The sequence below is a fragment of the Suillus subalutaceus genome (assembly GCF_016647625.1).
Source record: "Suillus subalutaceus strain FC151 chromosome Unknown DFJ58scaffold_10, whole genome shotgun sequence".
In the NCBI taxonomy this organism is placed as follows: Eukaryota; Fungi; Basidiomycota; class Agaricomycetes; order Boletales; family Suillaceae; genus Suillus; species Suillus subalutaceus.
This window is the reverse complement of record NW_024540259.1, coordinates 49,296-75,337: the sequence shown is the minus strand read 5'-3', so window position 1 is coordinate 75,337 and position 26,042 is coordinate 49,296. Positions and strand designations below refer to the sequence as shown.

At 49.1% G+C, this 26,042-nt stretch overlaps 8 protein-coding genes and 1 non-coding gene across 9 annotated transcripts; 3 read left to right on the top strand and 6 right to left on the bottom strand.

The window, feature by feature from the left end:
* Positions 1-206: 206 nt before the first annotated feature.
* On the top strand, positions 207-1,015 carry DFJ58DRAFT_713887 (uncharacterized protein; the record flags this gene model as incomplete). Its single annotated transcript, XM_041383960.1, has 2 exons — positions 207-432; positions 483-1,015. 2 exons carry the CDS (start codon positions 207-209, stop codon positions 1,013-1,015), a joined length of 759 nt encoding a protein of 252 aa, XP_041248898.1.
* Positions 1,016-1,139: 124 nt separating this feature from the next.
* On the bottom strand, positions 1,140-3,399 carry DFJ58DRAFT_19156 (uncharacterized protein). The gene is made up of 8 exons (XM_041379147.1): positions 3,278-3,399; positions 2,979-3,222; positions 2,858-2,920; positions 2,413-2,795; positions 1,978-2,352; positions 1,864-1,928; positions 1,682-1,808; positions 1,140-1,629 (listed from the first exon to the last, which is right to left on the bottom strand). Exons 1-8 carry the CDS (start codon positions 3,335-3,337, stop codon positions 1,264-1,266), a joined length of 1,683 nt encoding a protein of 560 aa, XP_041248897.1. The 5' UTR covers positions 3,338-3,399; the 3' UTR covers positions 1,140-1,263.
* A 2,190-nt stretch (positions 3,400-5,589) lies between these two features.
* Positions 5,590-5,674, bottom strand: DFJ58DRAFT_t38. Its single transcript has one exon. It is a non-coding gene; the product is annotated as a tRNA-Tyr (tRNA).
* A 30-nt stretch (positions 5,675-5,704) lies between these two features.
* On the bottom strand, positions 5,705-8,537 carry DFJ58DRAFT_763741 (uncharacterized protein). The gene is made up of 6 exons (XM_041388633.1): positions 7,791-8,537; positions 7,466-7,741; positions 6,992-7,414; positions 6,773-6,937; positions 6,309-6,724; positions 5,705-6,255 (listed from the first exon to the last, which is right to left on the bottom strand). The coding sequence occupies exons 1-6, from the start codon at positions 8,523-8,525 to the stop codon at positions 5,934-5,936; spliced, it is 2,337 nt and encodes a 778-aa protein (XP_041248896.1). The 5' UTR covers positions 8,526-8,537; the 3' UTR covers positions 5,705-5,933.
* Positions 8,538-12,093: 3,556 nt separating this feature from the next.
* Positions 12,094-13,329, bottom strand: DFJ58DRAFT_763737 (uncharacterized protein). Its single transcript, XM_041388632.1, has 7 exons — positions 13,162-13,329; positions 13,088-13,107; positions 12,973-13,032; positions 12,899-12,921; positions 12,770-12,840; positions 12,561-12,719; positions 12,094-12,504 (listed from the first exon to the last, which is right to left on the bottom strand). Exons 1-7 carry the CDS (start codon positions 13,233-13,235, stop codon positions 12,336-12,338), a joined length of 576 nt encoding a protein of 191 aa, XP_041248895.1. The 5' UTR covers positions 13,236-13,329; the 3' UTR covers positions 12,094-12,335.
* A 1,620-nt stretch (positions 13,330-14,949) lies between these two features.
* DFJ58DRAFT_653092 (PRMT5-domain-containing protein) lies at positions 14,950-17,937 on the bottom strand (the record flags this gene model as incomplete). The annotated part of the gene is made up of 12 exons (XM_041381718.1): positions 14,950-15,306; positions 15,362-15,561; positions 15,620-15,865; positions 15,914-16,089; positions 16,138-16,260; positions 16,310-16,353; positions 16,408-16,485; positions 16,537-16,722; positions 16,779-16,945; positions 16,998-17,385; positions 17,487-17,572; positions 17,631-17,937. The coding sequence occupies 12 exons, from the start codon at positions 17,935-17,937 to the stop codon at positions 14,950-14,952; spliced, it is 2,358 nt and encodes a 785-aa protein (XP_041248894.1).
* A 921-nt stretch (positions 17,938-18,858) lies between these two features.
* On the bottom strand, positions 18,859-19,755 carry DFJ58DRAFT_837347 (ankyrin repeat-containing domain protein; the record flags this gene model as incomplete). Its single annotated transcript, XM_041392370.1, has 5 exons — positions 18,859-19,212; positions 19,269-19,396; positions 19,454-19,552; positions 19,601-19,649; positions 19,678-19,755. 5 exons carry the CDS (start codon positions 19,753-19,755, stop codon positions 18,859-18,861), a joined length of 708 nt encoding a protein of 235 aa, XP_041248893.1.
* Positions 19,756-20,233: 478 nt separating this feature from the next.
* On the top strand, positions 20,234-23,351 carry DFJ58DRAFT_19075 (uncharacterized protein). Its single transcript, XM_041379136.1, has 5 exons — positions 20,234-20,688; positions 20,746-21,025; positions 21,077-21,636; positions 21,691-22,369; positions 22,439-23,351. Exons 1-5 carry the CDS (start codon positions 20,463-20,465, stop codon positions 23,049-23,051), a joined length of 2,358 nt encoding a protein of 785 aa, XP_041248892.1. The 5' UTR covers positions 20,234-20,462; the 3' UTR covers positions 23,052-23,351.
* A 175-nt stretch (positions 23,352-23,526) lies between these two features.
* DFJ58DRAFT_763695 (uncharacterized protein) lies at positions 23,527-25,448 on the top strand. The gene is made up of 10 exons (XM_041388631.1): positions 23,527-23,560; positions 23,614-23,815; positions 23,866-23,989; positions 24,044-24,258; positions 24,312-24,480; positions 24,537-24,611; positions 24,671-24,817; positions 24,867-24,953; positions 25,004-25,173; positions 25,231-25,448. The coding sequence occupies exons 2-10, from the start codon at positions 23,751-23,753 to the stop codon at positions 25,247-25,249; spliced, it is 1,071 nt and encodes a 356-aa protein (XP_041248891.1). The 5' UTR covers positions 23,527-23,560; positions 23,614-23,750; the 3' UTR covers positions 25,250-25,448.
* Positions 25,449-26,042: the final 594 nt, after the last annotated feature.

The window sequence follows — 26,042 nt, the reverse complement described above, 5'->3', positions numbered from 1 at the left end:
CCAACAACGCCGTGAAATGAAGCAGAGATCCCCATAGTACTGAGCAAAGAACCGTAAAAAACAGTTAAAACACAGCATCATGTGACGTTATCTCGTGCTTAATACATGTCTGGCTGTTGCCGGTAGGAAATGACTCAATGCGGCTCCGGAGATCCATGATGTAGCTGGTTAAAGTTGACTTCAGGAACTGGATCATCATCACCGTCATGCGGCAAGGCACTGCTTGGTCTAAAGCTGCAGGCTCTGTGCCCTCTGACCGTCTACGTCCTGTGCAGCGCCCACAACATGCCCCCCAAAAACAAAGCAAAGGAAAGGGTAAAACCCAAGAACCTTCCAAAAGCAAAGCGATCCGTAAGCTCGAATCGCTCGCCGAGGGCGTTCGCAAGTCGTCTGGTAGAGAGAAGGATCCGAAGGGCGGATGTTTCTGCCAAGGCAAGGGCTCTTCAACTGATCTGAGCTTATGACGCTGAAATTAAATCCAGCAAGAGAACATGACCTTTCCCCATACGCCCCCATATGCCGCGGTTGTGGATTGATCCTATGCACTATCAACTTGCCCTACTACGCATGCCCGCACTGTTCTGCAGTGCTCCTCTCAGACATCGCGCGTTCCTCGCTTTCTGTCCATTTTGATGAGGAGATATCCAAGCAAGTAGCAAAAGAGGAAGAGGAGAAGTTGCGAATTATCCAGCAAGCACGCGATGCGGAGGGCGCGTTCCCTGTTCTCCCTGGTTCTGCCACACCACCCGTTCTGTCGAGCACGCCTTCTCGTCCCGTGGCCCAGACGCACAAAATATTATCTCTGAACTCCAAGACGAAGAAATACACTGTCTCATCATACACGAACACCCCTGTCTCATCCCGTCCGGCATCTCGTGCTGAGTCTGAGGTTGAAGAAGAGGTTCACAGAGTCGCAGCACCTCCCCCACAAGTTGACTTTGTGAAAAGGACACCTGATCGAAATCATCCGTGGAGCAATATGCGTATGGAATTGCTTTATGTTCCCGTGAAATAACAAGCTGGTAGTCACGGTGCTGAGGAGATTGCAAGGCCCTTGTTAACTCACATATAACGGAGGGTGAATGATAGGCTGAGGTAGTGTAAAATACAGTATACCAGTGCTACTTGGTCATACAGATACAAGATACATATGGCAGAAATATCAACAGACAAACTTCGAGCCCCATTAGATACTAATAGATGTGCGCGCGAGAGCAAGGCAAAATCAAAAAGAGTACATAGTAATACATTTTATCTTGAAGATCACGGCGGCTCTTCTGGGAGTAAGCGTTCGAGTTCTTCCATATCGGATTTGAGCTGATCGAGGGCCAGCTGCTTCGTGGCCAGTTGAGCCCTGGCTACCTCCAATTCCTCTTCAAGTCGCCTGAGTTTTACAGGATGGGGGCTGGAAGGGCGTGGCAGTGGACGAGAGGATGAGATGGTAGGGGATGAATCTCTTTCAGGTGAGAAGGGGAGCGGAATCAGTAACGGGTCCATAGGAAAAGATGTCAAACCAGGATCGTTCCATGACAGAATAGCGGTGGGCTGTAGAGGTGTCGCCAGCTCCATGTTCTTTTCTACCTCTATGCCATCATCCAAATGCTGAGCATCGTATGCGTGATAAAGATTCTGGTAATTCGGTGAGCTACAGCGTCTCTCTTGCACGGACGGTGGCACATACTGGCGAATGCTGATGCATCGACAGCTTGAGAGCCTCGATTTCCTTTAGCAACTCATGTTCGCGGGACTTGGCAGAACTTCGACTATGCTGAAGTTCTTGTTCCAGATGCGAGACCTGAGAGGCCAGTCTACACCACGGTAAGGATGAGAGCACAGATGATACGATGATGCTAAGGGCCCTACCTCACACATTCCTCCTCGATAACTAGGATTTGTGGGAAATCGGGAGGATCCCCTCCATTGGACACCTGCAAAAATTATTCAGTGATATGACGTAATGATTGACGTGTCACAGACTCTGCGTTTCCTTACGGCCAGCTCAACCAGTACCTTCCTCTCTGCTTTAAAGGCATCAAGTTGGGAGATGTATGAGTTAATCTGACCATCCAGCTGCGCAATAGAGCGTTGCGATGCAGAATCAGACGAAGCTGTGGGACTATTGTAAGATGATGGCCGTGTGACTACATGCGAGTCGGCTGGCAGGGTAGATACTGTATGCAGTGTTGGTGTAAAATGGGTTTCGGTAACAGTTGTCAGAGGTTTCCTCGTGATGACTAATTGGTGCGGGTGATCGGGAGAAGCAATTCTCGGCGGTGACGAGGGGCCAACAACGGGGGTTGCATCTGCTGAAATGCGTGTAGGTGAAGCCACGGAGCCCCGCACGCGCTCAAGCTACAGCAAGCGCGTAATCAATAGGACTGTATCAGCGGTGGAAAAAATGTAACCACCCACTTTTTGTGCTAAACTCCTTATTTCAATCTCAAGAGATTTATTTCTAGTGTTGCTGTCCGCTAATGCACGGAGACAGTCTTCGTCGGTCATTGGTTTTTGAGGCAGTATTTCGCTTTCGGGGGCTCGAGAACGATCCAGCGGCGACTTATCCCCCATTTTATGGTGTCGAATGGATGCTTCTAGTACGACCTCGCGTGCAGCAACTTTAGCCTCCAGTTCAGATATACGGAGGTTGGCTTCTTCCACGACCTTGCAGTGGGCTTTGCGCTCATGGTCAAGTTCGGTGCGAAGCCTAGTTATGACAGAAACACCGTACTCCAAGATATCCTCAGAATCCCTGCAGCTTGTATCACTGGGTTTAAAACGGTTTTCAGGGAGTTGATCTGGGTGTAATTTTCGGCATTTAGTCTCGACGTCTGCGAAGCTATTGAATGGATGGACAGACGTAGATGTTCTGTTATATCCATGCGACTGCAAGGCCACATACTCCAGTCACTGGACATCTGGACTAAGAAATGCAACAATACATGAGTGAGACACGCATCCGTTTGCAGATTGCTATGCACCTTTCTGAATCAAGTCCTCAACGACATTTTTGAGATCATCCCGCTCAACTTCGAGCACCTTCGCAAAGGTTCTCCAACGTTCAATTTCATGGGACAAGGTTACCCTCTCGTGTTCCTTCGCCGCCAAGTCTATTGCATGTTGAGCCTTTAGAGAGTCGACAGTGTCAATAGTTTTGAGAAGGCGAGCCTGCGTCTCTGATGTTCGAGCAATATAGGCGTCTATCCGAGCCTCCAGGCAGATAATCTACATTAATGTATTCATCAATAATATTACCCTGACTGACTGCTATACCACTGACCTGTTCGTCCCTCTTCCGGAGAGCTTCTTTTAAGTCATCTCGCTGATCCTTGTGGCCCATATGTACCTGGATATATTATACAACAATTTATACATCCAGCCTGTCCGAGTCGTAGATCAAACTTTATTTCCGCATGTGCATGCAAGCTTTGAGGAGCGCAGGCGTGAGAAAGAATTCCCGAGCTTTCATTTTACACGGAGATCGTTAACTCTCTTTTCCCGCAGGCAACTTAGACTTTCTAGCAGGCAATTCACGGATCACCACAATGCATGTCTATGTGTGTCTACGTTTTGTCAGACGGATTCACTATTCCGAGTCAGGGAGGCCTGTGATCATGAGTCCTGACTCCAAGCTAGCCTACATATCGATCAAGAAATCCGCAGAGCGAGGCATATGATCGTGATTGATCACGAATCCACATGTCTGACTCTATGGATGTCTCGACTTATCGTGCCATACTTATAGGATCTAGACAGGGACAAGCATTACTCATACGTCGTGGTCACATCCCGAAATAGACCAGTATCCAGCCAGTCCACTGCGACCAGCGTCCCGATTGTATGCACCCACGTCATTCAACAATGGAAACCTTTGTGGATCAGAAGTCTTAGAAACGGTGCCACAGTTTCATCTGGTATATATAACCAGGCCGCCTCATGGCAGACTTCAGAACTTTACATTCTCTGAATATTGGACTCACTGTTTGTGTTGGTGCGCATTCTTTGCCTTTAGGACTGGTGACATCTTGACTTTTGATCTTCGTAGCATCGCCGTCATGTGTTACTTTGTAGTCCCCATTCGCACCTGCTTCAAGTGCCACCAAAACGAACCACTTTTCGACGAAAACGAAAGGCGGTTGTCGTATGCGAATGAAAAGAACGAGGGTACCGTAATCATCTACGTTTGAAAGAGCTTTGAAGCCATTCGACTCATCACGTTATTTCTAACAGCGAAAATCAGCATACGCAGAGCCTCCCCAAGACTGCTATTCGCGCTGGTGTATTTTCAGTAGTGAACACTCTGATACTTGCAGCTCCTGCCGGATCACTTGTAAACAAACGTCAGTGACAGTCTTTCCTGATATCCGCAGAGAGACTGATGCGTTTCATACTATGCAGACACGGCAAAACACGCGAAATTCAGGGTGGTTCACCTTCATACGTTTGCGACATCTGCGCCTCAAGCCCTCAACGGCATTGCCAATGTCACTCGCCATATGGCGTAGGCAATGGTGTACTTCGTCAACGGGAAACTGGTTGGTTTGCCGGGTTAACAAGATCTTCGGCAAAATAATATCAGGCAAATGGCGTTTCTGTATCATTGACACTTTCTACGAAATACCGAATTCATCACAAAACGTCACTTCTTCCGAATATATTGGTCATCCGCGATTGACCATTCGACATCATGATCTAGCTCTCTTGTACTGTCCTAGTGCATTAACACTGAACAGGCCTGGTCTTGGATAGTACTGTTGATGTGTTACATGACCATGGGACCTAGGTGCGCGTCATGAAATGCAGCCAAGATACAACACATGTATTTATTCATCCGATGTGATTTGAAAACTGAATCAATATGCAAATCACTGGCACCGTGTAATGTGTCTACCACTGTACTGTGAGTTGAGCATACCCACTTGCCCAACCGGATATCCCTATGAAGTGCTCATGCATGAATCGTAAACATTCTCACGATCGAAACGTGCGTTGCCGATACCCGTGCGGTTCCCTACGCCTATATTGATCAGAGGGCATTGAACAAATGTGTGTTCATTGGCTTGTTCTTCCATGAGTGACCGTATGAATAGTATGATACGTAGTACGTACGTGAAAGAGATGAAATGTGACGTATACGGTACAGAACTTATGCAGTCCTCTCTGGTTAGGTATATAATTGTAACTATATACTATGCAGTACATGTGGGGGAGTCTCCACCTGGGACCACCCCATCCTTTCTGTTAAAGTTTCTTTTACCTCGAATCAAAGGAACAGTCGCATTCATTTAATTACGATACAGTAGATGAACAAACAATTCCCCCGGAGGAATCATTATACCAGGAAGGTAGTACAAACAGTCGCGGTGCACTCGCATACGGTAGCACTGACCACAAAAAACACATGTTACCAGCTCGAATTCGGTGCGGCTGTCGCGTTTCTGTGACCTAACATCTCCTGACACTGAACACGCCAACATGTGTTCGTTTAACGACGATGTTACCAAAAACGTCTTCCCCCCCCCCCCGATGGCGGATCTTTTGGAGTGATGTTTCAAGATTGAAGTTGAAAACTTGAAACATCACTGAAAAATATCCGACCTGCCTGGCTCGAACAGGCGACCTCAAGATGAATTTATCCAGTTACAGTCTCGCGCTCTTCCAACTGAGCTAAGGTCGGTTATGTTTGGATGAACATCCACCAATCTAAGAGGCTTCAAGTGCAAACAGCGTATTGACAAGAGTGAAAATTAGCCGAAATACAAGAGGTTTATGTCAGTATCAGAATCCGCTTGAAAGTAAATATGAATATGCAGTCGTTGCTTGTCGTTAAGGGTCATGCATAGTAGAAAGTAGAGTAGAGAACGAGAGTGAAAATGATAAAAACGATGATAAGTTTCAAGAATTCAGATGCATAAGGTGGTGGCGGACGCTGCCTTTCACATGATTGTGCACCAACGAGACTTCTTTTCCCTGTCTTCCTCGACAGCGGAGGGGAGGGCAGTGGTTGGAGCAGTGGTTGGAGTGTTTTCGACTGAGGACTTATGAACGAATTCTCCAGCTGCAACGTCGAGCGATGTGCGACCTTCTTCAGGAACCTTGGGTGAAGAGGAGAACCATCCACCAGGGAAGAAACGAGAAGAGGTAGTGGACTCCAGTCTGTTGCGATTGGCTCCGTTGTTGGCGGGAATATCGATGCGGAGGGTGCTGGATTCGGTGACCTCGGCGGCGTTGAGCTCGTCGACGGCAGACAAGCTTGGCCTGAATGCACGGAGTCAGGAATAAGGAAGGAAGTGAGGGAAACATGGACTGACTTGTTGGCGATTTTCCGTGGCTCTTCGAGAACAGGGAAAATCTCTCGGGCGATTGGAGCTCCACTGGCCTCAACGTCGTCATATGTCTCGGAGAGGTCTGAAACAGTCGCGTCACCCTCGAAGCACGAGGGAGTCTCTGCCATGGTAGGCTCATCTACAGACGCTCGCGTCTCGGTGATGAGGACAGGCGGGATGGGCTCCTTGTCAGCCACAAAGGGAGGAGCGCTAGAGAGTGGACCAGGCAGATGCTCTAATTCGTCAAGCTCCTCCGCTTCTTCAACACTATCATTCGGTCCCTGCTTGGTGACAGAGTACGAAGGGGTCCACGGCGACTTTGGTCTTTCTCCAACAGGGTCATCGACGGGCGTCAGAAGCCCTGAGTCAGATTTAACCTCAGGAACATCCTCTACAACAGCCTACGGGATTTTCAGTAAATGTAAAGCTCGATACCAATACAATCTTACAGGTGGTTGGGTCTCAATGATAAATGAACCATGTTCAACAAACTCGCCGTCCTTAGCAGCTGCTTGACCGTCAAGTGCAGATGCTGGTTCAAGTCCAGTTACTGAGTAGGACGGCGTCCAGGGAGAACTACTGCACTCTCCGTCAGGGTCGGTAGCACCCAATTGCTGTTAAAAAACACTTAGCGTGGCTAATCTTCGCATAAATAAGTAGTAACCTACCGTACTCTCGTCGACGACGATGAACGATCCCTGTTCAATGTCCTCCTCAGGCACTTCCTCCACCGTAGGTGGAGTCGGTACCGAAGGTTCTGCTTGAGCGATGATACCTTGCTCCGAAGCGACATCCTGGGGAGCCGCTGAATCAGGAATATCTGACTCGTCTAGCATTGCCGAAAGCGTAGCATGTATGTCTGCAACGATTGTGGCAGAACTGATTACCTCGCCAGAAATGAGTGCTCCTGCGAAAGGAACAGATTGCTCTTCAAATCCTTCAGCTGCAACAAACTGGGCAGCACTTGGGGGAAGTTGCTCCAAGTCATCAAGTCCCTCATTAGTCTGAGCAACGTTGCCTTGTACAGTCACTGAGTAAGAAGGCGTCCAAGGTGATTTAAGGCAAGGCTCTTCCGGTTCGTCGAGCCTAACCTATCCCCGAGTTAAGTCCAAGGCAGAAAGGCAACAGGGGTAAAATTATACCTGTTCTTCTGTCAATTGTAAAACCTCAACTTGGGATTGTCCGGACACTTCCACATCAGCTGTAATCTCTGGAACGACCGCGGCTACTTCATCGATAATGATCTCGGGTGTTTGTGACTGGGTAGGAGCAGCGTCGTCATCATCGCCTTCATAGACGTTCACATGATCCTCGACGGGAACGCCTGGTCCTTGAGTGATGACGCTGTAAGAAGGGGTCCATGGTGAATTGGGACGTTCAATGTCGGTAGCAACGTTGAGAGCTGGGGATGTCGCAATCTAAAACATGTCTGAGAAAACGTGGATAGTGACAACGGATCATACACACCTCTTGCTGTTCAGTGACCTCTTCGACTACGGTGGTTTCGGGTTGCTCGACTGCTTTGGTCTCTGCATGTGTAATTGGAGGCTCCAAGTCCTTGTCGACTTCAGAATACTCCCCATTGACAGGAAATTGAGAGGTGACCACATGCAGCTCCTCTAAAATCTCGGACCCCTCTACGGGTACGGCCGTGAACTCCTCAACGATACGAGCTGTAGGGAAAGACTCCTCTACGAAGGGTTGCTCAGGCAAAGACACGGATGCCTCTGCATGTTGCGGATCCTCAATTTCTTCCTTAGTCTCTTCACTGGTAAACAAGGCGTCTTCAGTGTGCTCCAGGGCAGCGTGGACCTCTTCGAGAACAACTTCGACGACCGGCACTTCGCTTGCAGCAGGAGCGGATTCTTCAACAGCCACGGGTAGTCCAGTTACGGAAGCGTCAGACTCAACAGTTGACTCCTCGGCGACGATTGTAGTTCCCTCAGGAGATGAGGTATTGTCAATCATTGGGTCCGCGGGAGTGGCGGGGGCCGCTTCGAAAACTGGGATGGCCCCCTCCGCTTTCGAGGTGATTTCTTCGGGCGCAGCAGTGACTTCTTCTGCTGTTGGCGGTACCCCCACAGTGGAAGCGATGGTAGGCTCGTCTTCAGGCGCGGAAGGTTCCTCGGTGGTTGGACTGTCATCAAGTGCAGGCTCGTCAGAAGCCGAGGGCACTCCTGCAATGGGGAATATCTCGTTCATAGCGGGAGGGATTTGACCATCGAGAGAGACAGATGCCTCTTCGGGTGCGGAAGTTTCCTCGATGGTGAGTGACTGATCGTTGGGCACCGGCGTATCCTCGACTGCAACTAACTTATGGTCTCCCATTGGTGCTGCGGCTTCCTCATGCACAACTGGTTCGCGCGCTTCTACGTCTGAGGGCTCGAGAGGTTCCTCGACCACAAGGATATCCTCCTCGACCGATGCGACGACTGCCACTTCAGAGATCTTTTCGTCAGACACAACGACAGTGACGGACTCTTCTTCCGGCACGTAAGGTTTTTCCGTGGTCGAAGTTGCTACAAGACCAGGCCCGTCAGTATCCGAGGGCACTTCTGCAAGGAGAGCTGTCTCGTCCATAATGGGAGGAATTCGATCATCAACAGAGACAGGCTCTACTGCGTCTGTGGGAGTTTCCTCGATTGCTACAGGCTGGTCTTCATGCCCCGGATAGTCCTCGACCGCACCAGACGTATGCTCTTCTACTGATGTGGAGAGTTCTTCGACCGTTGCTGATTCAGACACATCCACTTCTGCGAGCGCAGAACGTTCCTCAACAAGGGGAGCAGATGTTTCTTCAACGGTTGAGGCATCTACCACGAACGAGATCTCTTCGATTGCTGGGGCGGCTGTTTCAGCGAATACCTCGTCGTATGGAACAAGAGGCTCCTCAATGGATGCGGCAGGCTCTTCAAGGGAGGGATCCTCGACGGAGGGAAGAGGGGCTTCGACATCGGCTGCATAGACAGAAGGCATGGCTTCTTCCAACGCCGAACCATCGTCAACGGGAGCTGCGAGCTCTTCGACAGCAGACTCAGCTTCGTCAACAACAGCCTCTTCGACCGGCGGGAATGATTCGACTGGAGCAGTTGATTCAATAGGAGTGACTTCCTCAACTAGAGTGATCTCTTCGACTGGTGCATGTTCTTCGACTGCCACAGCCTCGACTGAGGGAACCTCCTCGACTGGTGCGAACTCTCCTATAGCAACGTCGACTGGGACGACCTCTTCAGCATGTATGGTTTCTTCAACCGCCGTGGTTTTCTCAACCAGTACAGTCTCTTCAACCGCTGCGGGTTCTTCGACCGTTACAACCTCTTCAACCGCTGCAACTTCCTCCGCTGCAACTTTCTCAACTGATGCAGAGTCTCCTGTAGGAACAACGTCGATTGGAATGACCTCCACAATCTCTTCAACAGAGGACTCTTCTACATGCACCTCGGATTCCACACCAGCGGCGTCCAAAACTGGCTCCTCAAACACAGGAGTCTCCTCAGCTAGAGGCGTCTGCGGCTCATCATCATACGCGAAGTCCACCTCAGGATCCTCAACGAATGACACGTTAGAGCTGGGTGGCTCGACATCGATCTGAACAGTCTCCACTACAATAGACTGGACTGCAGGCTCTGTGAGCTCCGCATCAACTGCTGCAGGCGCTTCCGACTCGACAGCGGTAGGTTCGGTTTCTGCTGCTGCTGTTGCACAATCTGTCTCAGTGGCAGTAATGGGCTCGGGGTCAGGGACTGTGACTGGTTCTGAGTCAGCTGTAATGGAGTCGTGTGCATCAACAGACTGTGCTTCGGCAGCAACGACGGATTCGACAGGGACCTCGGGCGCCGTAGTTGGCGCGATGGCAGCTTCCTCTGATTCAGTTGACAGGACATCTGGCCCTGCCACAGCCTCAGCTGGAGCCGAAACAACCTCGGGAACAAACACTTTCACGTCCGGTTCGGTGGGACCGGCTGGCTCGTCCTCAGCATCAATAGCACCCTGCGGCTCCTTATTAGCCTCTTTTTCCGCTGTGACACGTGCATCGACCTCTGCAACAGATTCCCCCTCTGTACCTGATATCGCGGCTGGTGCAGCAGTGGCTACTGCTTCCGTCACCAACACAGTTTCTTCAGTTGGATCGGACTCGGCAACTTCTGTGCCGGGTTCCGCAGTTGTTGCAGCATCTTCAATCGGTTCCAACTCGGTAGCTTCGGGGGTGGGCCCTGAAGTTGCCGCGAGTTCCGCGTCAGGCTCATAAGCCAGACTCTCTACGACGACCTCGCACGATGTTGGTTTAATTTGTGCAGCTTCAGGCGTCGTTGGCGTGATCCCTGGTTCGGCTGTGGAATATTGTGTTTCAACCAGGGCGGATTCTGCTTCAATTAGCGCAGATTCTTGTTCGGTCGATATGTTTTCACCATCAGGAGCAGTCTCTGCTACAGAATCGATGGATGCTGACACGGTCTCAGTGACCGCAGGCTCATCTCCGGCGGACGAAGCCTCCACTTCCATTGGGCTTGCTTCTGCTTCAATCGGGTCACATGCAACTTCTGCGACAGCCCGTTCAGGTTCTGCGGCCATGGGAGATATTTCCTGCAATGACGTCAAAATGAGGGGAAATACGTCGCATTAGAAGCACGACTCACCTCTGCTTCAACAGCAGGGGGGACAACAACCTCTTCTAGTATATCAGCAATTGAGCTCATTTTGGTGCTGAGATGGGAGATGGGCGCCTCGTCCTGATAGTGAGAAGGCTCTGCAGCAGTAGTGCTCCCGACGCCATTTATGGAAGTCGTAACAAAGTCTGATAGGGACGTGTCAGGGCCGGTGCTGGCAGCGATAGGAGGCTCTCTATCATCTAAAGAGGCTTTAGAAGCTTCCACAACAATTGTGGCAACATTGAGCAAGGGTATTTCCGTGCCTGAGCTGTCAGTGATTGGGAATTGGTCCTGTAGCTGATTGTTGGAGAATGGACGCGTTAAAAACATGTCTGCGCATTTGCATACCTTGGGTATCTCTGAAATGACCGTACCGGAAAACTCAATCGCGTCCTCTTGGACGAGTTCTGCGAGACTCGCCGGCTTGTCGCATGAGGCGATTGTGAGAGTTGTAAGTTGCTCGGACTCTTCTACGAAAAAAGACTTGTGGTAGCCGTTGGCGAGAGGCTCAAAGTCATGGATAAAGGTGGTGTTATCCTTATCAAAGTCACTGGTGTGCAGGGCAGGTGCCTCTGGCCCCATATCGTCGACCAACTTACCCTGGATACAACTTGGTCACACAAGAACTATAACGCAGCAAAGAGTGGCACACACCACATTGAGAACCTCGATAGACGTCTCCACCGCGAGGGTGTCGTCAGAGGAGGCAGTTACCAAGGTATCATCGGTCTTGTCACCGGTTCCGGAAATGTCTTCAACACCTAGTGCAGACTCTCGCACACCATTTGAAGTGGCCTCGACGACCTCCCCGTCAGTCACCAACTTACTAGGTGTCTCGAAAGAATCGGGACCGTCGTGCACCTGGTGGCCATTAGATATCAGGTCGTCAGCGACGACAGCGTTGTCGGCCACAATAGACATGTTCTCGAATAATGATAGTAGGGAGTGTGCTATGGTTCTAGTGAGTGAGAGAGAGAGATTGCAAAGTTCGTTCTTGTGAGCGAACCCGACCAGTCGCAGCTGCAAAAAAATGCAAGCGACGTGCGCAAAGAAACTCAACAGAAATCCGCTATCCGCTTGAAAGTCTACGCGACTGGTCACGTGCTACCGTTCACGAGACACCCTGCACAATATTCAATCTCGATTCTGTGATTTCACAACGACCCTTTCACACCAGGAGATAGGGTTCATATTGACAAATGAAAGATGCTCTTCTATAATGCACAAAGGAGCACAAAGTAGGCAACATTGCCAACAAAAACAAGTGACTAAAATAAGAGTAATATGGAACGGAGAAAAGACAGGTGATATGTATCAAATCAACAATCCGCCGCGCGTCATGATCATGTCCGTATCATCATGTTTAGAAGAGAGCAGCACCAATGAGACCCATCACACCGGCAACACCCATTGCCGAAGAGACAGAAAGGCTACTGGCAGCGCCGGTCTTCTGAGTCGTACCAGAGGATGCAGTGGTAGTGGCAGAGGTTTTAACACCAGAAGAGGTGGCACCAGAGGCAGAAGCAGAAGATCTAAGCGAGCAGATGACTTAGAAGCCACTAAGGCGCACAGAACAATTGCGGCTTACCCAGCGGTCGGGGTAGAGGTACCACTTGCAACAGCGCTACCACTCGATGAGCCACCCTCATTTACTGCTGTGTTGACGCAGGAAGTGTCGCTGCCAGACATGATGGTGACGATGTCAGAGTATGCCGTAGTACCGGTACTGTCCTTGAGAGCGATGTTGCTGGATCCCAGTCAGCTGCACGTCTCCAAGAATTCCACGGAGTGACTCACAAGATAGTGTTGGCTTGAAGATCGACGTTCCAAGTATAGGATGTGCCCGTTTGTGTAGGGAAGGACTTGATCTGTTCGAAAATGTCTCAGGATGGCCGGTCAGCTTCAGTGTAAAAAACAATGACTTACAGGTGAGGCCATCGATTGCCCGCCTATTAAGGGTCAACAAAACAACACTTGATCAATTGCACGAGACGACATACCAGGCACAAGGGTCAAGTAGTAGGGAGGCACTCCGCCAGACCAACTAAACAAAACAGGCTCTAGAGGACACGAGCCGTGTTAGAGCATGATACCAATTGATAGGAGAGTACATACGGCACTCAACAACATCAGCCCTGCATCACGCGATGAGTACTCCCGTACGACGAGACCTAAGAGAGAACACGTACGGTGTGTTGACGGTAAGACCAAAGACGGCTGGAACGGCGGAAACGAGGGCCACGAAAACGGTTGTGAACTTCATCGTCGGTATAAGTTTGTTGAACGAGTGCGGCGCGAATAGCGAGTCGGGTGTTTTGTATCAAGAACTTCGAGAAAATAAAAGTACGAGAAGGAAATGGAATATTTCCGTTACGACGGCACTCTTAAGGCTTGGCGGAGTTTAGAGTTTGTTGCCCTGCCGACACCACGGCAGAGTCATTTTTGAACCTCCGCGAACTATCGTCTGTTCCATTTGGATTTGAACTAATGCTCTTCTTGTCAGCCGCAAACTGACTGGTACTGATGCTAACAAAACCAGCTGACACCAAACTGCATTTTCATGCAACGAAACTTGTTGAGGCTAAATATTGTTCTACAAGGCGGTGAGACTTTGTGGAACTACTAATAGTAACTGCAACGATCACGCATTAACTTCCCTTAAGTGGAGGAGGATCTTCGTCGGCAGGATACGTCTATTTCCTTTGTAACTCCGCCGGCACTTCCCATATTATCGATCGATCATTCCCGTTTGGTGTGACTGTCTGCAGGCTGTCTGCCACCCATCATGAAAGTATGAGTGGGTCATCGAGCGACTGGCAAGAACAAAAGTCTGCTATGATTGTGGAGGCGTCTGCTTGAACGTGAAAATTCTGCCGGCTACCGTGTTCTGGCCTTTTCGGTTACAATCATTTGACACCTTATTTGTTAAATATGTAGGCTTGTCAACTTGTCTTTGTGTCTGTCTCACTGAACCCCCCTTTTCTGTTATGCGTGCCTCAGTGGGTCACTCCTGCATGGTGTCTCAAGCCTTCTGTTATGGGGTGTTTTACAGTTTCGCGTCGACCTCTGTTGATATCTCTGTCCGGTGCCCAGGTCTTTCCGCTGGAATCGAAAATAAATCTTTTGTTCTGCCTCAGCATCGACATAAAACAAGAGTGCACGCAAACTACCCAGCGGCGGCATCAGAACGACATGGCTCGATCTGCCACTTTCAATTCTTCCAGCCTCGCTGATGCCTCATCAATGGCCACTCCTTCGGTCGTTGGCTCTTCTAATGCAACCAAGGATGACTTGAAATTTAAAGGTGGGGAGGTTCCATCATTTTGTGGCACCCTGTCTTTAGCTTGCGTGCCGGCCTTCTTCTGGCTTCCGGCCCCATTATGTAAACATTTTTTGTTCGGTTCTGGTCAGTGTCGAGAATCTTGGTTGGCACGTATGCTGCTATGCACCTCGGTCCTCAGGGAAAATCATTTGTTGGCAGGTTTCAGATCCACACCACCAAAGAGAGCAGATTTTTAATCTGTTCAAGTTGACTATGACCTTGAAGGATCCATCCATGGGTGAATTTCAAGGTATGGTAAAAGAAAAAAAGATTGTTGAGCAGGTTTCGAACCTGCAACTGATTTCTGTCCTTACCACTTGGCTAAGACTGGTCAAGACGTCTGCAATATGAGTGGAAAAACAACATGCATTGACAGTAGAAAGGATTAGCAGTTACTTGCCAACGCAAAATGAAATGGACTGCGTTTAGTTCAATGGACACAAAACATGCCAGGAATAAGCAAGCCGGGCGCCGTTACGATTGGATAAGTGAGACCATATGAAGCATAATTACACTTCAAACTTCGTATCACAAACAGTTCTTTTTGGGGCAAAGACAATCTTGTTATGTAACATTAAAAGAGCATGCAAGTGACAACATGCTCGACAATCACCTTGGAGCCCGCATGCATGCGTGCATGCCAGTAAAATGCCCCTCATAATCCAATCCAACTGCTTCGTCCCCCAGGATTGTGCAGCGAAGTCTGCCCAATTTTGATAACGCCCGCAGTAGACCTCGATGGTTCTTCTCCACTCTTGCGCAATTCAGAACGCTCTAAAGATGGAAATGCATCGATGGCGTCGATCACAGGACTCGGGACTGCAACATGAGTTGAAGTACATGCGAAGAAGGACCCATCTCCTGACGTATCCTCCGAGTGTTCAGGTGACGATGGAGTACTGAACACGGGCAAAAACGACTCGGCGTACCACTCGTACCATACCTGCCGCTCATTCGTAAGTCGCCAGATTGATACGTGCAGTTCTGAATTGCTAGGTAGGTAAAGAGGTTCCTGGGCGAATGAATGTCAACCAGAGCCACCAGGGAATGTCAATGAAAACACCTACTTTGAATGGGAAGAAGAGCGGGAACCAGCTCAGCATGTTCTTCGACACCCGATCTTTACTATGCGGATGAATGCTAAGACCAACATGCCCATAGAGGACGGCTTCGAAATAACCGGCAAGCCCGTGCATAACTCCAGCATGAGGAATATGGAATGACAGCTTTGCGGAGCGGACATTGTGACTATTCGTCAGGGGTAAGCCTAGACACTCGACGTAATTAGCGTCCGTCTAACCCGAAGGTCCGCTATTCAGGTTTACCTCGTTCATCAACGGTCGCATCTTTTCGCGGATGCTCAAATTCCCAGCATTGTTGAATCTTACGCCCACAGCGGCCTGATACTCCTCCGCCCTCCCCACTTAGGATGTTGACGTTTTGGAACATCACCACATATGGTGTTTCCATGCCTTTGATTTCTCTACTGATTCGCGCGTTATTGTACAACTTCGATGAAGATAGCGGAGCGAGATGGGCGCTGTACGATGATGGGATGGAGATACCATCAGCTGGAGAACGGTTAGCGAAATGAGGTGATGAGCGTAAACAATCCGCACGTTTCAAAAACCTCATTGCGCCGTCGAGACACTCCGGACTTAGCTCGTTATCGCCGAACGAACCGAGTAATTCAGTGATGAGGATGTCCACTTGCTCAGGGAGCTCCACATGCCGCATGTCGCCAAAAAACAGCTGAACAGAGTCACCCCATTCATTTTGTTTCCGGCCCTGAAGCCTATTTACAGTCAGACGTCAATGTGAAGATGATGAGAGCCAAACAGACGTCACAAAGGCATTTGGGTTCTTCTCAACTGCGTACACGTAGGCACTTCTTCCCGATCTCTTGATGGCCGTCAAACTTCGTTCGACAAGGGGGCCACGGCCTGCCCCAGCAACGCAAATCACACTGCGAAGAAGGGTTAAGCCTTGTAATACATGCCAAATTTGATTCGCACATGTGATCACTATCAGGCCAGTCCATCAACGCGTGATACACGGCCTACATATTTCACGTGTCACTGTACAACTTCGGTTCATAACAGATGAAACGCACCTCTTCATAATTGCGGTATTTCACAGGGTCCTGTTCGAATGTTTGATACGTAATGCTCTGGAGGTTGTCCATCAGCGGCTAGACAGACATCAGTACGATAGGATGCGGAAATGAGGTGTATGTATCAACTTGTAGGGGGTTCTGGAGGTAGTCTTGATAACCCTGAGCGAAGTGCTCAACTGTCCCTGCCGTCATTGCTGCCTGAACAGCCGAGCTTGTCTTCTCGACATGTCGCACATATTGTGCATATGCTGATTCGCCACCCTTGGTATGTAACCCCGAGCTAACCCCTGACATGATGATGATAGGGTGATGCTAATCGATTCTTGTTTCATCATCTGCCCAATAGCAGAAATACAGCGTTAACTCACCGCCATGCTATTGCGTAGAAAGGATTGTGTACCCTTGGGAAGGACAGGGTAGCCCTTCACATTTGCGATAAACGTGGACGCGGGGAGGAATATATGGTGAACGGGTTCAGCTATCCATCTGTTGAGTATGCCGGCATTAGAAGGTAATGGCAGGGTGAGATCGAGTGCTGGAATTCAGCTCGTCAAGTACTGTCTCCAAGACGTAAAGCGTATGCATACTGAGCGTCAAGCGTGTGTTATAGTCACACAGTGTGCGTATTATGTCCCACATCTCCCAGGTTGCATTTATCTCTCCTTCGGGAGCCCGTGCGGCCTTCAAGGATTTTGACGTGGAAGCTCGCGGTATCACAATTTTCGGCGTTGAGGGTGCAGATGGGGTTGACGATGTGCTCAATGTCGAAGGGGGAATAGGTGGCGATTCTTTCGGTTGAAAGACGGCAGGATCGTAGATAGGAAGACGTATCGAGAAGTTCATATAAGTTGTATTTTTGAGACATTCGTTTATGGCGCGCGCATATGATGCAACTTGTGATCGATGCCTAGGTGGAGGTAAAATGACCGTCTGGACATTGAGATATGACGCGTAGGCCACTTCCTGGCGCAATGCCTGAAAAATCAGATTCGGGTTAGTGCAGAACAATAGTAAGCTCCGCGAAGATAGCTCCACAACGCTGGTAAGCGTGATTTTTTTTCACAGAATGGACTCACGATCTCTGAGTCATGCCTAACCCAGTCATCCGTTGAGTCAAGCTGAAGCCAGTCTGACGCCATCACAATTACAGGCTCCGCCTCATCTATCGCATTGCCACTCAGGATGCATGATTGAGGACATGATTCGTTGATCTCACTTACCAAGTCTCGAGATGGTCACCTCCTCGTGCAGGAAAGACGGTGCTTTCCTCCATGCCTCCGCCTGCTGTTCTGCAGTGGCATTTTCATCAGTGTCATTTGCATTTGCTGATGGCACGATGCACATATTTCTCCATCGCTCTCTCCATTTTGGGGTAGTCAAAGGAAGACAGACAAAGTCATAACCCTTGGCGTGACTTTCACTGATTAATTTCAGAATGGGAGTCTTATCAGATCCATCGATGCGTGCAGATGCCTGTGAAATGTCATCAAAAGTGAAACAAGAAGCTAAGCTTGCAGCGTCTGTCATGATCTTGGAGGAAGAGAAGTGAGTATCCTAAACAGGCAATCTGAAGAAAACGCATGTTTATAAACGCGTCGTATCGCGTTTTATATCTAACCTTGGACACACACTGAAATCACAAATTTAAAGTCTCCAAACCCTTGCGACCTCCTTCATTCTTCTACTCATTTCGCGACTTTCCGAACCTCTGCACCCACAAACGTGTTCATGTAGAAGGCTTATGTTTTGCTTCTCAGACAAGTCATGATTGATGTCGGGTGAATTAACTGCTATCCAAAATACTCGTGCCAGCCCTGCCCATACCCGTGGGATCTCCATGGACATATTTGCATCACACAGGTCTTCCGCTGTGCCAATAGATAATCGCCCAGAATCACCCCAAAACTGATTCTCCCCGCGGCTCATGGGCAAAGGCGCCACAAAGGCATAGCTTCAATACCCTAGTCACCTTCGAACACGTCGTCGTAATCAACGAACTTCCTCGGAAACTTTGTACCAGTTCAAAACGTTACACGTTCCCATCTATTCTCACTCCACGAACGTGAGCAGTTTCGATCGGATAAATTCGAAAGGATTAACGGAGTTGGTGCTGGTTGGTGCTGGGCTGTGCTGAGCCTGGGCGCACACCCTTCACTCCGGCTGCGGACATCCGGGTCTCAGGTATTTTGGACTTCCAATCCCGTTCTCATAACATATGAGACATGTCTTAAAGAAGTAACTGTTGCCTCCGAGGGTGGTAACTTTTTACGGATAGCGTCCCTCGGGTGACGGCTGATTTGATCGACTGTGATCATGATCAGTGTTTAATCGTTACGACGATCATCCGATCGGGTGATTCGTTTTCTCAGTGTGAAACAGCCAGGAGCTATGTACGTAGTATGGACTTGTATGGATCCACATTGGTGGCAGGTAGAATATTAATTACTATTAGCCATCCGTTCGAGGTCTCTTGACTCCATTGGGTGAGTTAGCTTCGGAATTATGTGCAGCGTCGCTATCCGTTGTCATTTCATACCCTGCTATTACCCCTTCTAACACTGTTCTGCCAACGACTTGTCTCAGCTCCTCATCAGGATCCCGGCCATCTGCTTCAGAGCGCTGCATAATATCATGAACAGACTGCATGAGGGATGACGTGAGGGATTCCGTTGCGATGTTTTGTTGATGTTGAGAAGGTCGCGAGGGTGACACCGCCCCAGGCATCACGCATGAGGAAGGACTTAGGCGTGACTGCAGGTATCCAGCAATTTCGGGAAAGTCCTCTCGTAAATGTTCAATAGGCTGATGCATATTATATATCAGCGAAAAGGTGATGCATCATTTTCAAGCTCACGCACGGAGACACCATCATTATTCTGATGGTCTAAAGTAGACCCGTGGTCCAATAGCCATTGTGCCGTCTCGGTATTTTCAACAGCGTATAGCGGTGTATCTCCGTCTTCATCGGTGACATTGACGTCTCCTCCTGTGCTTGGAAGGGAAGTTTTTTTTACATTTTGCGGCCAAGGATCTTATCACTGACCTTGAGAGAATAGGTATGCTAGGATCTCAAGCTGCCCGTATGATGCCGCAGCGTGCATGGGAGTGTATGTGAATTCATCGGGAGCATTGGGCGACGTGGCTGGAAGGGACCGGATCAGAGCTCATCATGTGAACTATAAAATGATACCTGCATTGCTGTTCGATAAGTTCCTGAAGGAACGAGATAAACTCAGCGCCTACCGTAAGCGAAGACAAGTTACGTACTCGAACCCTGACTAAATCGCCATCGCCCGCAGCTACCCAAATGTTCTTTTCTGGTTGAACTCGTGCTGGGACGGGCATCGATGGGATGGGGCTCAATCAGCGACTGGAGAGGACTGGTTTGGTAAAAGGATGTCGACGAAGAAGACGTCCCGAAATGGGAATTCAGGTTTAAATGCGGGACCAACTTTTTTGCCACAATCGGCACACTCAGTGCACAGTTGATGAACGTTTCATTTCCGGACACTGAAGATGGAGCCCACCTACGCCGAGGAGCCCGCAGGCTACGGAAAATTTTGAATGCTTCTAACGGTAGGAAATTTGTGGAAGTTACTTGGTTTGAAATCTCGGATCTATGCTGATCGGAACTTCCCCTGGGTGAGCTCGGCACCGCCGTCATGAGGATGAAATATGTCGTTAGAAAACAGAGCAGCATGCGGTGGTACTGCCTCTTAAATTTACGAATTTTGTGCCTTCTGAGGTATGGAACGCAGGCGAATTAAACGGAGTCTGAGTTCTGATATAAAATCAGCGGAGATATTTAGTTTATTTAAACAAGTTGCACAAAAGTCGAACCTGAAAGTCAATTTTGAGACTATCCGGACCCTCCTTCCGTCCTAGACGAATGTGCCCGCTCCTACCTGTGCTCGATCGATTGTTGTAACTCTCAAGGCCCGTCGATCCCGATTTCAACCTCCGTTGTTTGACGACCCACTGATTGTAACATACTGTAAACTATTATTGGCAGTCTCTTTACGGGACTTCGTTTTTCAAGCTTCTAGCTAGCCATGAGCTTCCTCGTGCCAACGCAACGAGGCCTTGAACATGTAACCCAGCCCATGGGCGACTTCTCTTCCATACATAACCAGCCAAATAGATCCCATCTACCCCTTTCCTCCTTGGAAGGGTATCCTCATCAGGGCATGTCCGCCCTCTCAACTTCAACACCCTTTCCACCTTTTACCGACAATTCAATGTCTCAATCTTTGCCAAAGGTTGGCGAGACCAGATGCTGTGAGTCTACCAAAGTCTATTATTCCCTAAAGGGTCTCCAGTCCGATTGTTTCGGAGCATCCACAACCCGATCACAATCCTGTAATTTTCTTTTGATCGTCAATGATTTCACTAACCATGATTTGTACTTTATGGCACCTTTAGACTGGTCCTTATTATCGTCCGAATTGGATTTTGTCTATCTGGATCCCGTTCTTGCCAACCATCTCGAAACCCAGGCCGACTTGCTTATTGGCAAGTCCCTCCTATCCTTTGTTCACCCCGAAGAGCAGGCTACTGCACGAGCTGATCTCGCAGAGGCTCTTGAACAAAGGACAATGCACGGTAGTGTTACTAGGTAAGCGATTCCAATTGAAAACGGATTTATCTTGATCCCATTTTTTTCCAGGGTCAGGTATTGCCGTCTCTCTCGCGTCCGTCGCATCCTCGGTCATCAAGGGCCTACTCAACCGTGGCCTGATGGTGACAAGGTTTCCGTGGATGCCTACTACATGGTCGTCGACATCGTCATTAACTGGGCTGCAGAGGGCCTCGTGTTATGCTTTATCCATGCAGTCGTCGATCTTGAACCTGGTGACAATGATGAACATCACAGAACTCCATGGACAAATTGGTGTGGCACACCATGCATGCACCCAGAACAGATATCACTGTTGCAACAGCGGCTTCTATACTACTTGCCTCAATCAACCGCTACGACTAGGGTTTTCCAGATCTTGTTCAACTCCAATTACAGTCAGCAGGACTGTCGTCTTCTGTTGAGCTGGCCGTCGGACAGCAGCCAAGAGTATCCTGGTATGCCAGGAGCAAAAGACTTTGCAAGGCGAGCGGTGGGCATCCAAACGTCCACTCGGGATAACAGCGCGAAGACGAGTTGCACGAGACGTTGGAGAATCCAAGATACAATGCCTGGAATAGGCGAAGTAGAAAGCGTGTTCATCCCTCATGGTAAGCGCTTCCTTGATGAAACTCCATGTGCTTCTATTAAGCAAGCGGATATAGGTTCAATAACGTTTGCATGCCACACCATCCAACAGCCTGCTTCGCGGAGCTTGTCTGTCTCTTATTCTCAGTCTCAGCCGTTCACGAGGTCGACAGACCCCTACATGCCTGCACACAGCCAACATCACCCCTATGACATGTCGGCAAGCCCGTACACACTCCCGCCTGTGTCTACCTCGATGCCACAATCTTACGGGCACTACACGCAGTCTGTGACGTCCCAATACTCTCACTCGCCCTGGGGGAGTTATCCGGAACCTTCCTCCTCGCTTTCCCAGTTTAACAGGTGGCCTGCTCAAAGCCCTGCACATTCTATGGCATCCCTCCCATCGTCTTCATGCACATTGCGCGAGTCGCCTTACTCGAGACCATCACCGTCTCCAATTTATGGCGAGAACAGAGCGTCCTTAAGTAACTATCAAGCTACACCTAGTCCTGAGGACTACAGTACCAAGGCCGGCTTCGAAGCATTCGAGGCCAGTGTACCGCCGGCGCCGCCCTGTGGTACCGACATTGTACCTCCTCCAAGGCACCGAGTGAGCCCCGGAACACACAAGGACACACTGCCACGTAGCACCAATAATCGCCCTCTCGGTGTTCTCAAATGCAGTAGTTGCAAGGCAACGTCTAGCCCTGAATGGAGGAAGGGCCCAAGTGGCAGAAAGGAACTCTGTAACGCGTGGGTGATACCACAACATGCGACGAGACTACTTACTAATATTTACTTGTCTTCTGCTTCATTGACCAGATGTGGCTTACGCTACGCCCGTTCTCGTGCTAAGAAGGAAGGACACGTGGTGTCGACACAGCGTCGGAAGAAAGACAAGACCGGAGCCGTTACGGCTAATGAGGAGTCTGCGGTGCCGTCTACTCCTCCAATACCTATTGCCGGCGCTCCTTCGACAGTTCGTCGCGGTGCTCTTGAAGGGAGCACATTTGCTTCCCCATCATCTGTTGGCTCTGGATCTGGTAGTGAACCTTACTCTCAACCAAGCCCTGTAGCACCAGAAGATAACCGACCTTCACCATCACCTCCGCTGCCTGGTCTCAATTTTGTTCACTACCACCCTTCTCAGCCCTCCTCTGGACCGTCGCATCATCAACCACGAGTTGATGGTCGTACATTCCCTTATCACGCGTCCAGCCCTTTCCAACCCTCCCCATCTCCGTTATCTTCGGGTCAACTAACTCTCCGTCCACCACGAGGACAGGATGATGTGCCTGGCTCGTCATCTCGCAGCGGGTCGTATCACCCTTATCCCTCGCCCTCATCAAATCCTACCGCTTTTGAACGGGCAAAAACGCAGGATCGCCACCTGACTTCACTGCCTTCCTCACCAGAGCGTAGCAGATTCCGGTGACCGCGCCCTGGAACGACTTGAAGCTTACACGAGCGTTATGCGACACCTTGGCCCTGTTTCTGTGAAATGCTACGTTTCAGTATTTTTATGTTTCCGGTTCATTTCTTTCGGCCAATGGTGCAAGCACACCTTCCTCGCCAAAATATAATATTATTGATGCAATTCGCCGGGTTGTTCCTTTCGGACTTACATAGTGCAACCAACACATGGATACACGCCTTGTGTAGTTTTACCGTAGTGGATATGCTAATTTGAAATCATAAAATCAGGAGTTTGGTTGCGGTCGGACCATCGATTGTACTCGTGCTTGCCCACGTTTCTGGTCGTGAAATCGCGATCCTCAAAACTTTGCTACGCCGATCAACTCGCAGACGGGTCAAGGATCGCCCTGAATAAATTTCTTTTATGCAGTGCCAGTGTCAAGTCAGCTACATAAATGATGGGGGGAATCCTGCGTAACTGATACTACACGCAGCTCAGATCTATCGTTCAGAGCCACCTATAATATGGTCTGTTCTCATAGTCAGAATTTCAATGGCACGGTCTGAGTCTCCATTACAAGGTCAAAGTTTGTCATTCCTTCTACACAGCCACAAGAAGCCACGCTAGTTATGTAAGTCCCATAAGGCTCAGTACTTAGCCTTCGGATCTATATCGTCCTTGGCTTGCTTAGTGCTCACACGGACCTGTCATCTCATCATGCACCGGCCGGATGAACAATCAGTGGAGTGCGCGAGTCATGAAAAAAATGGAATCGTTGAACGGTGAGCTCCAATGTCAAGTTCCGGTTCAACGCATCTTGACCCGTTGGTAGCCCCACAGCTCGTGTCGCATTACCACCTCCTGCGGTAGATGGTGACTCCGATGGGGAAGCCGAGGCGGATGGATCGCAAGCAAATGACGGTGATCTGTTGGAAGACTTTCCGGACGAAACCGACGTGGGTACTTACGCAGTCTTTCATTGTCTACCTAATCGAGGCATGCATGACTAGGAATTAGAACTTGTACACTCGCGGTTGAGCTCTTTGACTAATCTTCGACTCGATCGGTTCGCAAGGCATCTGAGGAAGCTATGTCTGAGACAAAACGCTATATCACATCTAGATCCAGAGGTGTTTAAACTGCTCACGCAGCTTGAAGAGTTCGACCTGTACGATAATAAACTCAAGACTGTGGGAGATGCGTTGGACAATATGTCCGCTCTAACGTGAGTAACGTTTCTCTCACTCTAAGTCTCTGATGTATTCTCAAGTCGCGTAGCACTCTGGACCTTTCATTCAACCTTCTACGACAAGTGCCGGAGGCACTGTCGCATCTACGTTCCTTGAAGACCGTGTATTTCGTTCAAAACAAGATCTCTAAAATCACCGGCTTAGAGTCTGTGGGAGGGACATTAAGAAGTCTCGAACTTGGGGGGAATAGAATACGGGTAATTTGCGCCAATCAGCCAATCATTCGCAGGGATAGCTCACGCTGGTACTCCAGCATATCGAAGGGTTGGATGCATTGGTCAACCTGGAAGAATTGTGGCTCGGAAAGAACAAGCTCACGAAACTAGAGGTGCAGTGCAGTGCATCGCATTATCATGGTTTGAGGCTCAAAGTCATACAACACAACAGAATCTGAGTACACTGAGCAGACTGAAAATTTTGTCTCTTCAGTCTAACAGGATCACGAAGATCGAGGGTCTGGGTCAACTAGCTGATTTGGAAGAGCTCTACCTGAGCCACAATGGAGTCGAGCGTTTGGAAGGTCTCGAGAACAACGTAGGTATTCGGTTAATTGTTCCGCTGTCATGCTTAAGCTCTTGCGCAGACAAAGCTAAGAACGCTCGACGTTGGTACGAACTTTGTTCCAGCGATCGAAAATATCTCGCATTTGGTATCACTAGAGGAGCTCTGGGTACGTGCCTTATTGACTGCGACAGAACCCAAATCTCATTTTATGGTCAGCTCAATAACAATAAGGTTGCTGATCTGCGAGCCCTCGAGCCGCAGCTCAAGAATATAGCATCCCTTGAAACGATTTACCTGGAAGGTAATCCTTGTCAACAGGCCGAAGGTACAGGTTACAGACGGAAGATAATGCTTGCGCTTCCTCAGGTTAAGCAAATTGATGCCACGTTAGTAACGTTCGCTTTCGATTTATTTCTAGAGTATTTGGCTGACCTAGTCTGTAGTTTTGCGAAATCATTGTGACCCACTCGTCTCCAACAAATTTTCTGCAATGAGACGGCACTGATTTCAATTAGCATTCTACAACAAGCACTAATAACCGTCGGCATGTTGTCCACCGCGTCATGATGTATTATTGCGTTCTGTCTCTTTTTCACGGCTTTTTTCGTTCACTGCGTCATGCTGTGTTGTTGCGCGTTCATGCATCATATTCTGTCTCTTTGCTGAGTACTATGGCGACCTCTGCTTCATTTCATGCCGTTGTTGGACCACCAACTTCGATGACACAATTGTTTTCCGGCCAATTCCCGAAGACGCTGAATGTTGATGTATTTTCAACGACAAAATTCTAGACAAATCTCCGGGCGATTTCACCTTGTTTGCAAGGTCATGATCATATGCCATGTCGAAAGTTCTGCGGATCATCTACAGGAACAAACAACCAATCCGCAACGAGTCTCTCTCACTGTTTCGAACGTCGCTCATGTCAAATGCATGATGATTCTTGATGTCCCAATTTATCTCTGATCCAAAAATCGTTCATACGGCCTTTTTTTTCCCTGACGAGTCAAAAATTCCGTTTCTGGTCGGGATGTCACTCATTTTGCGATCACTGATGGCACATCTTCATTTTTCGAGTGTATTATCGGAGAATTCCGAATCATGTGATCATCGAAACTAACATTTTGAACATAAAGTTATAGTCTTTCCGTTTCTTCAGTCAGTACCACTGGATTTTCTTTTGACTTTTGCAGGTGAGAACCCTGCTACGGCTGGAGGTCTCCGTGCGAGCTCTATGAACCCGCAGAAGTCAGCA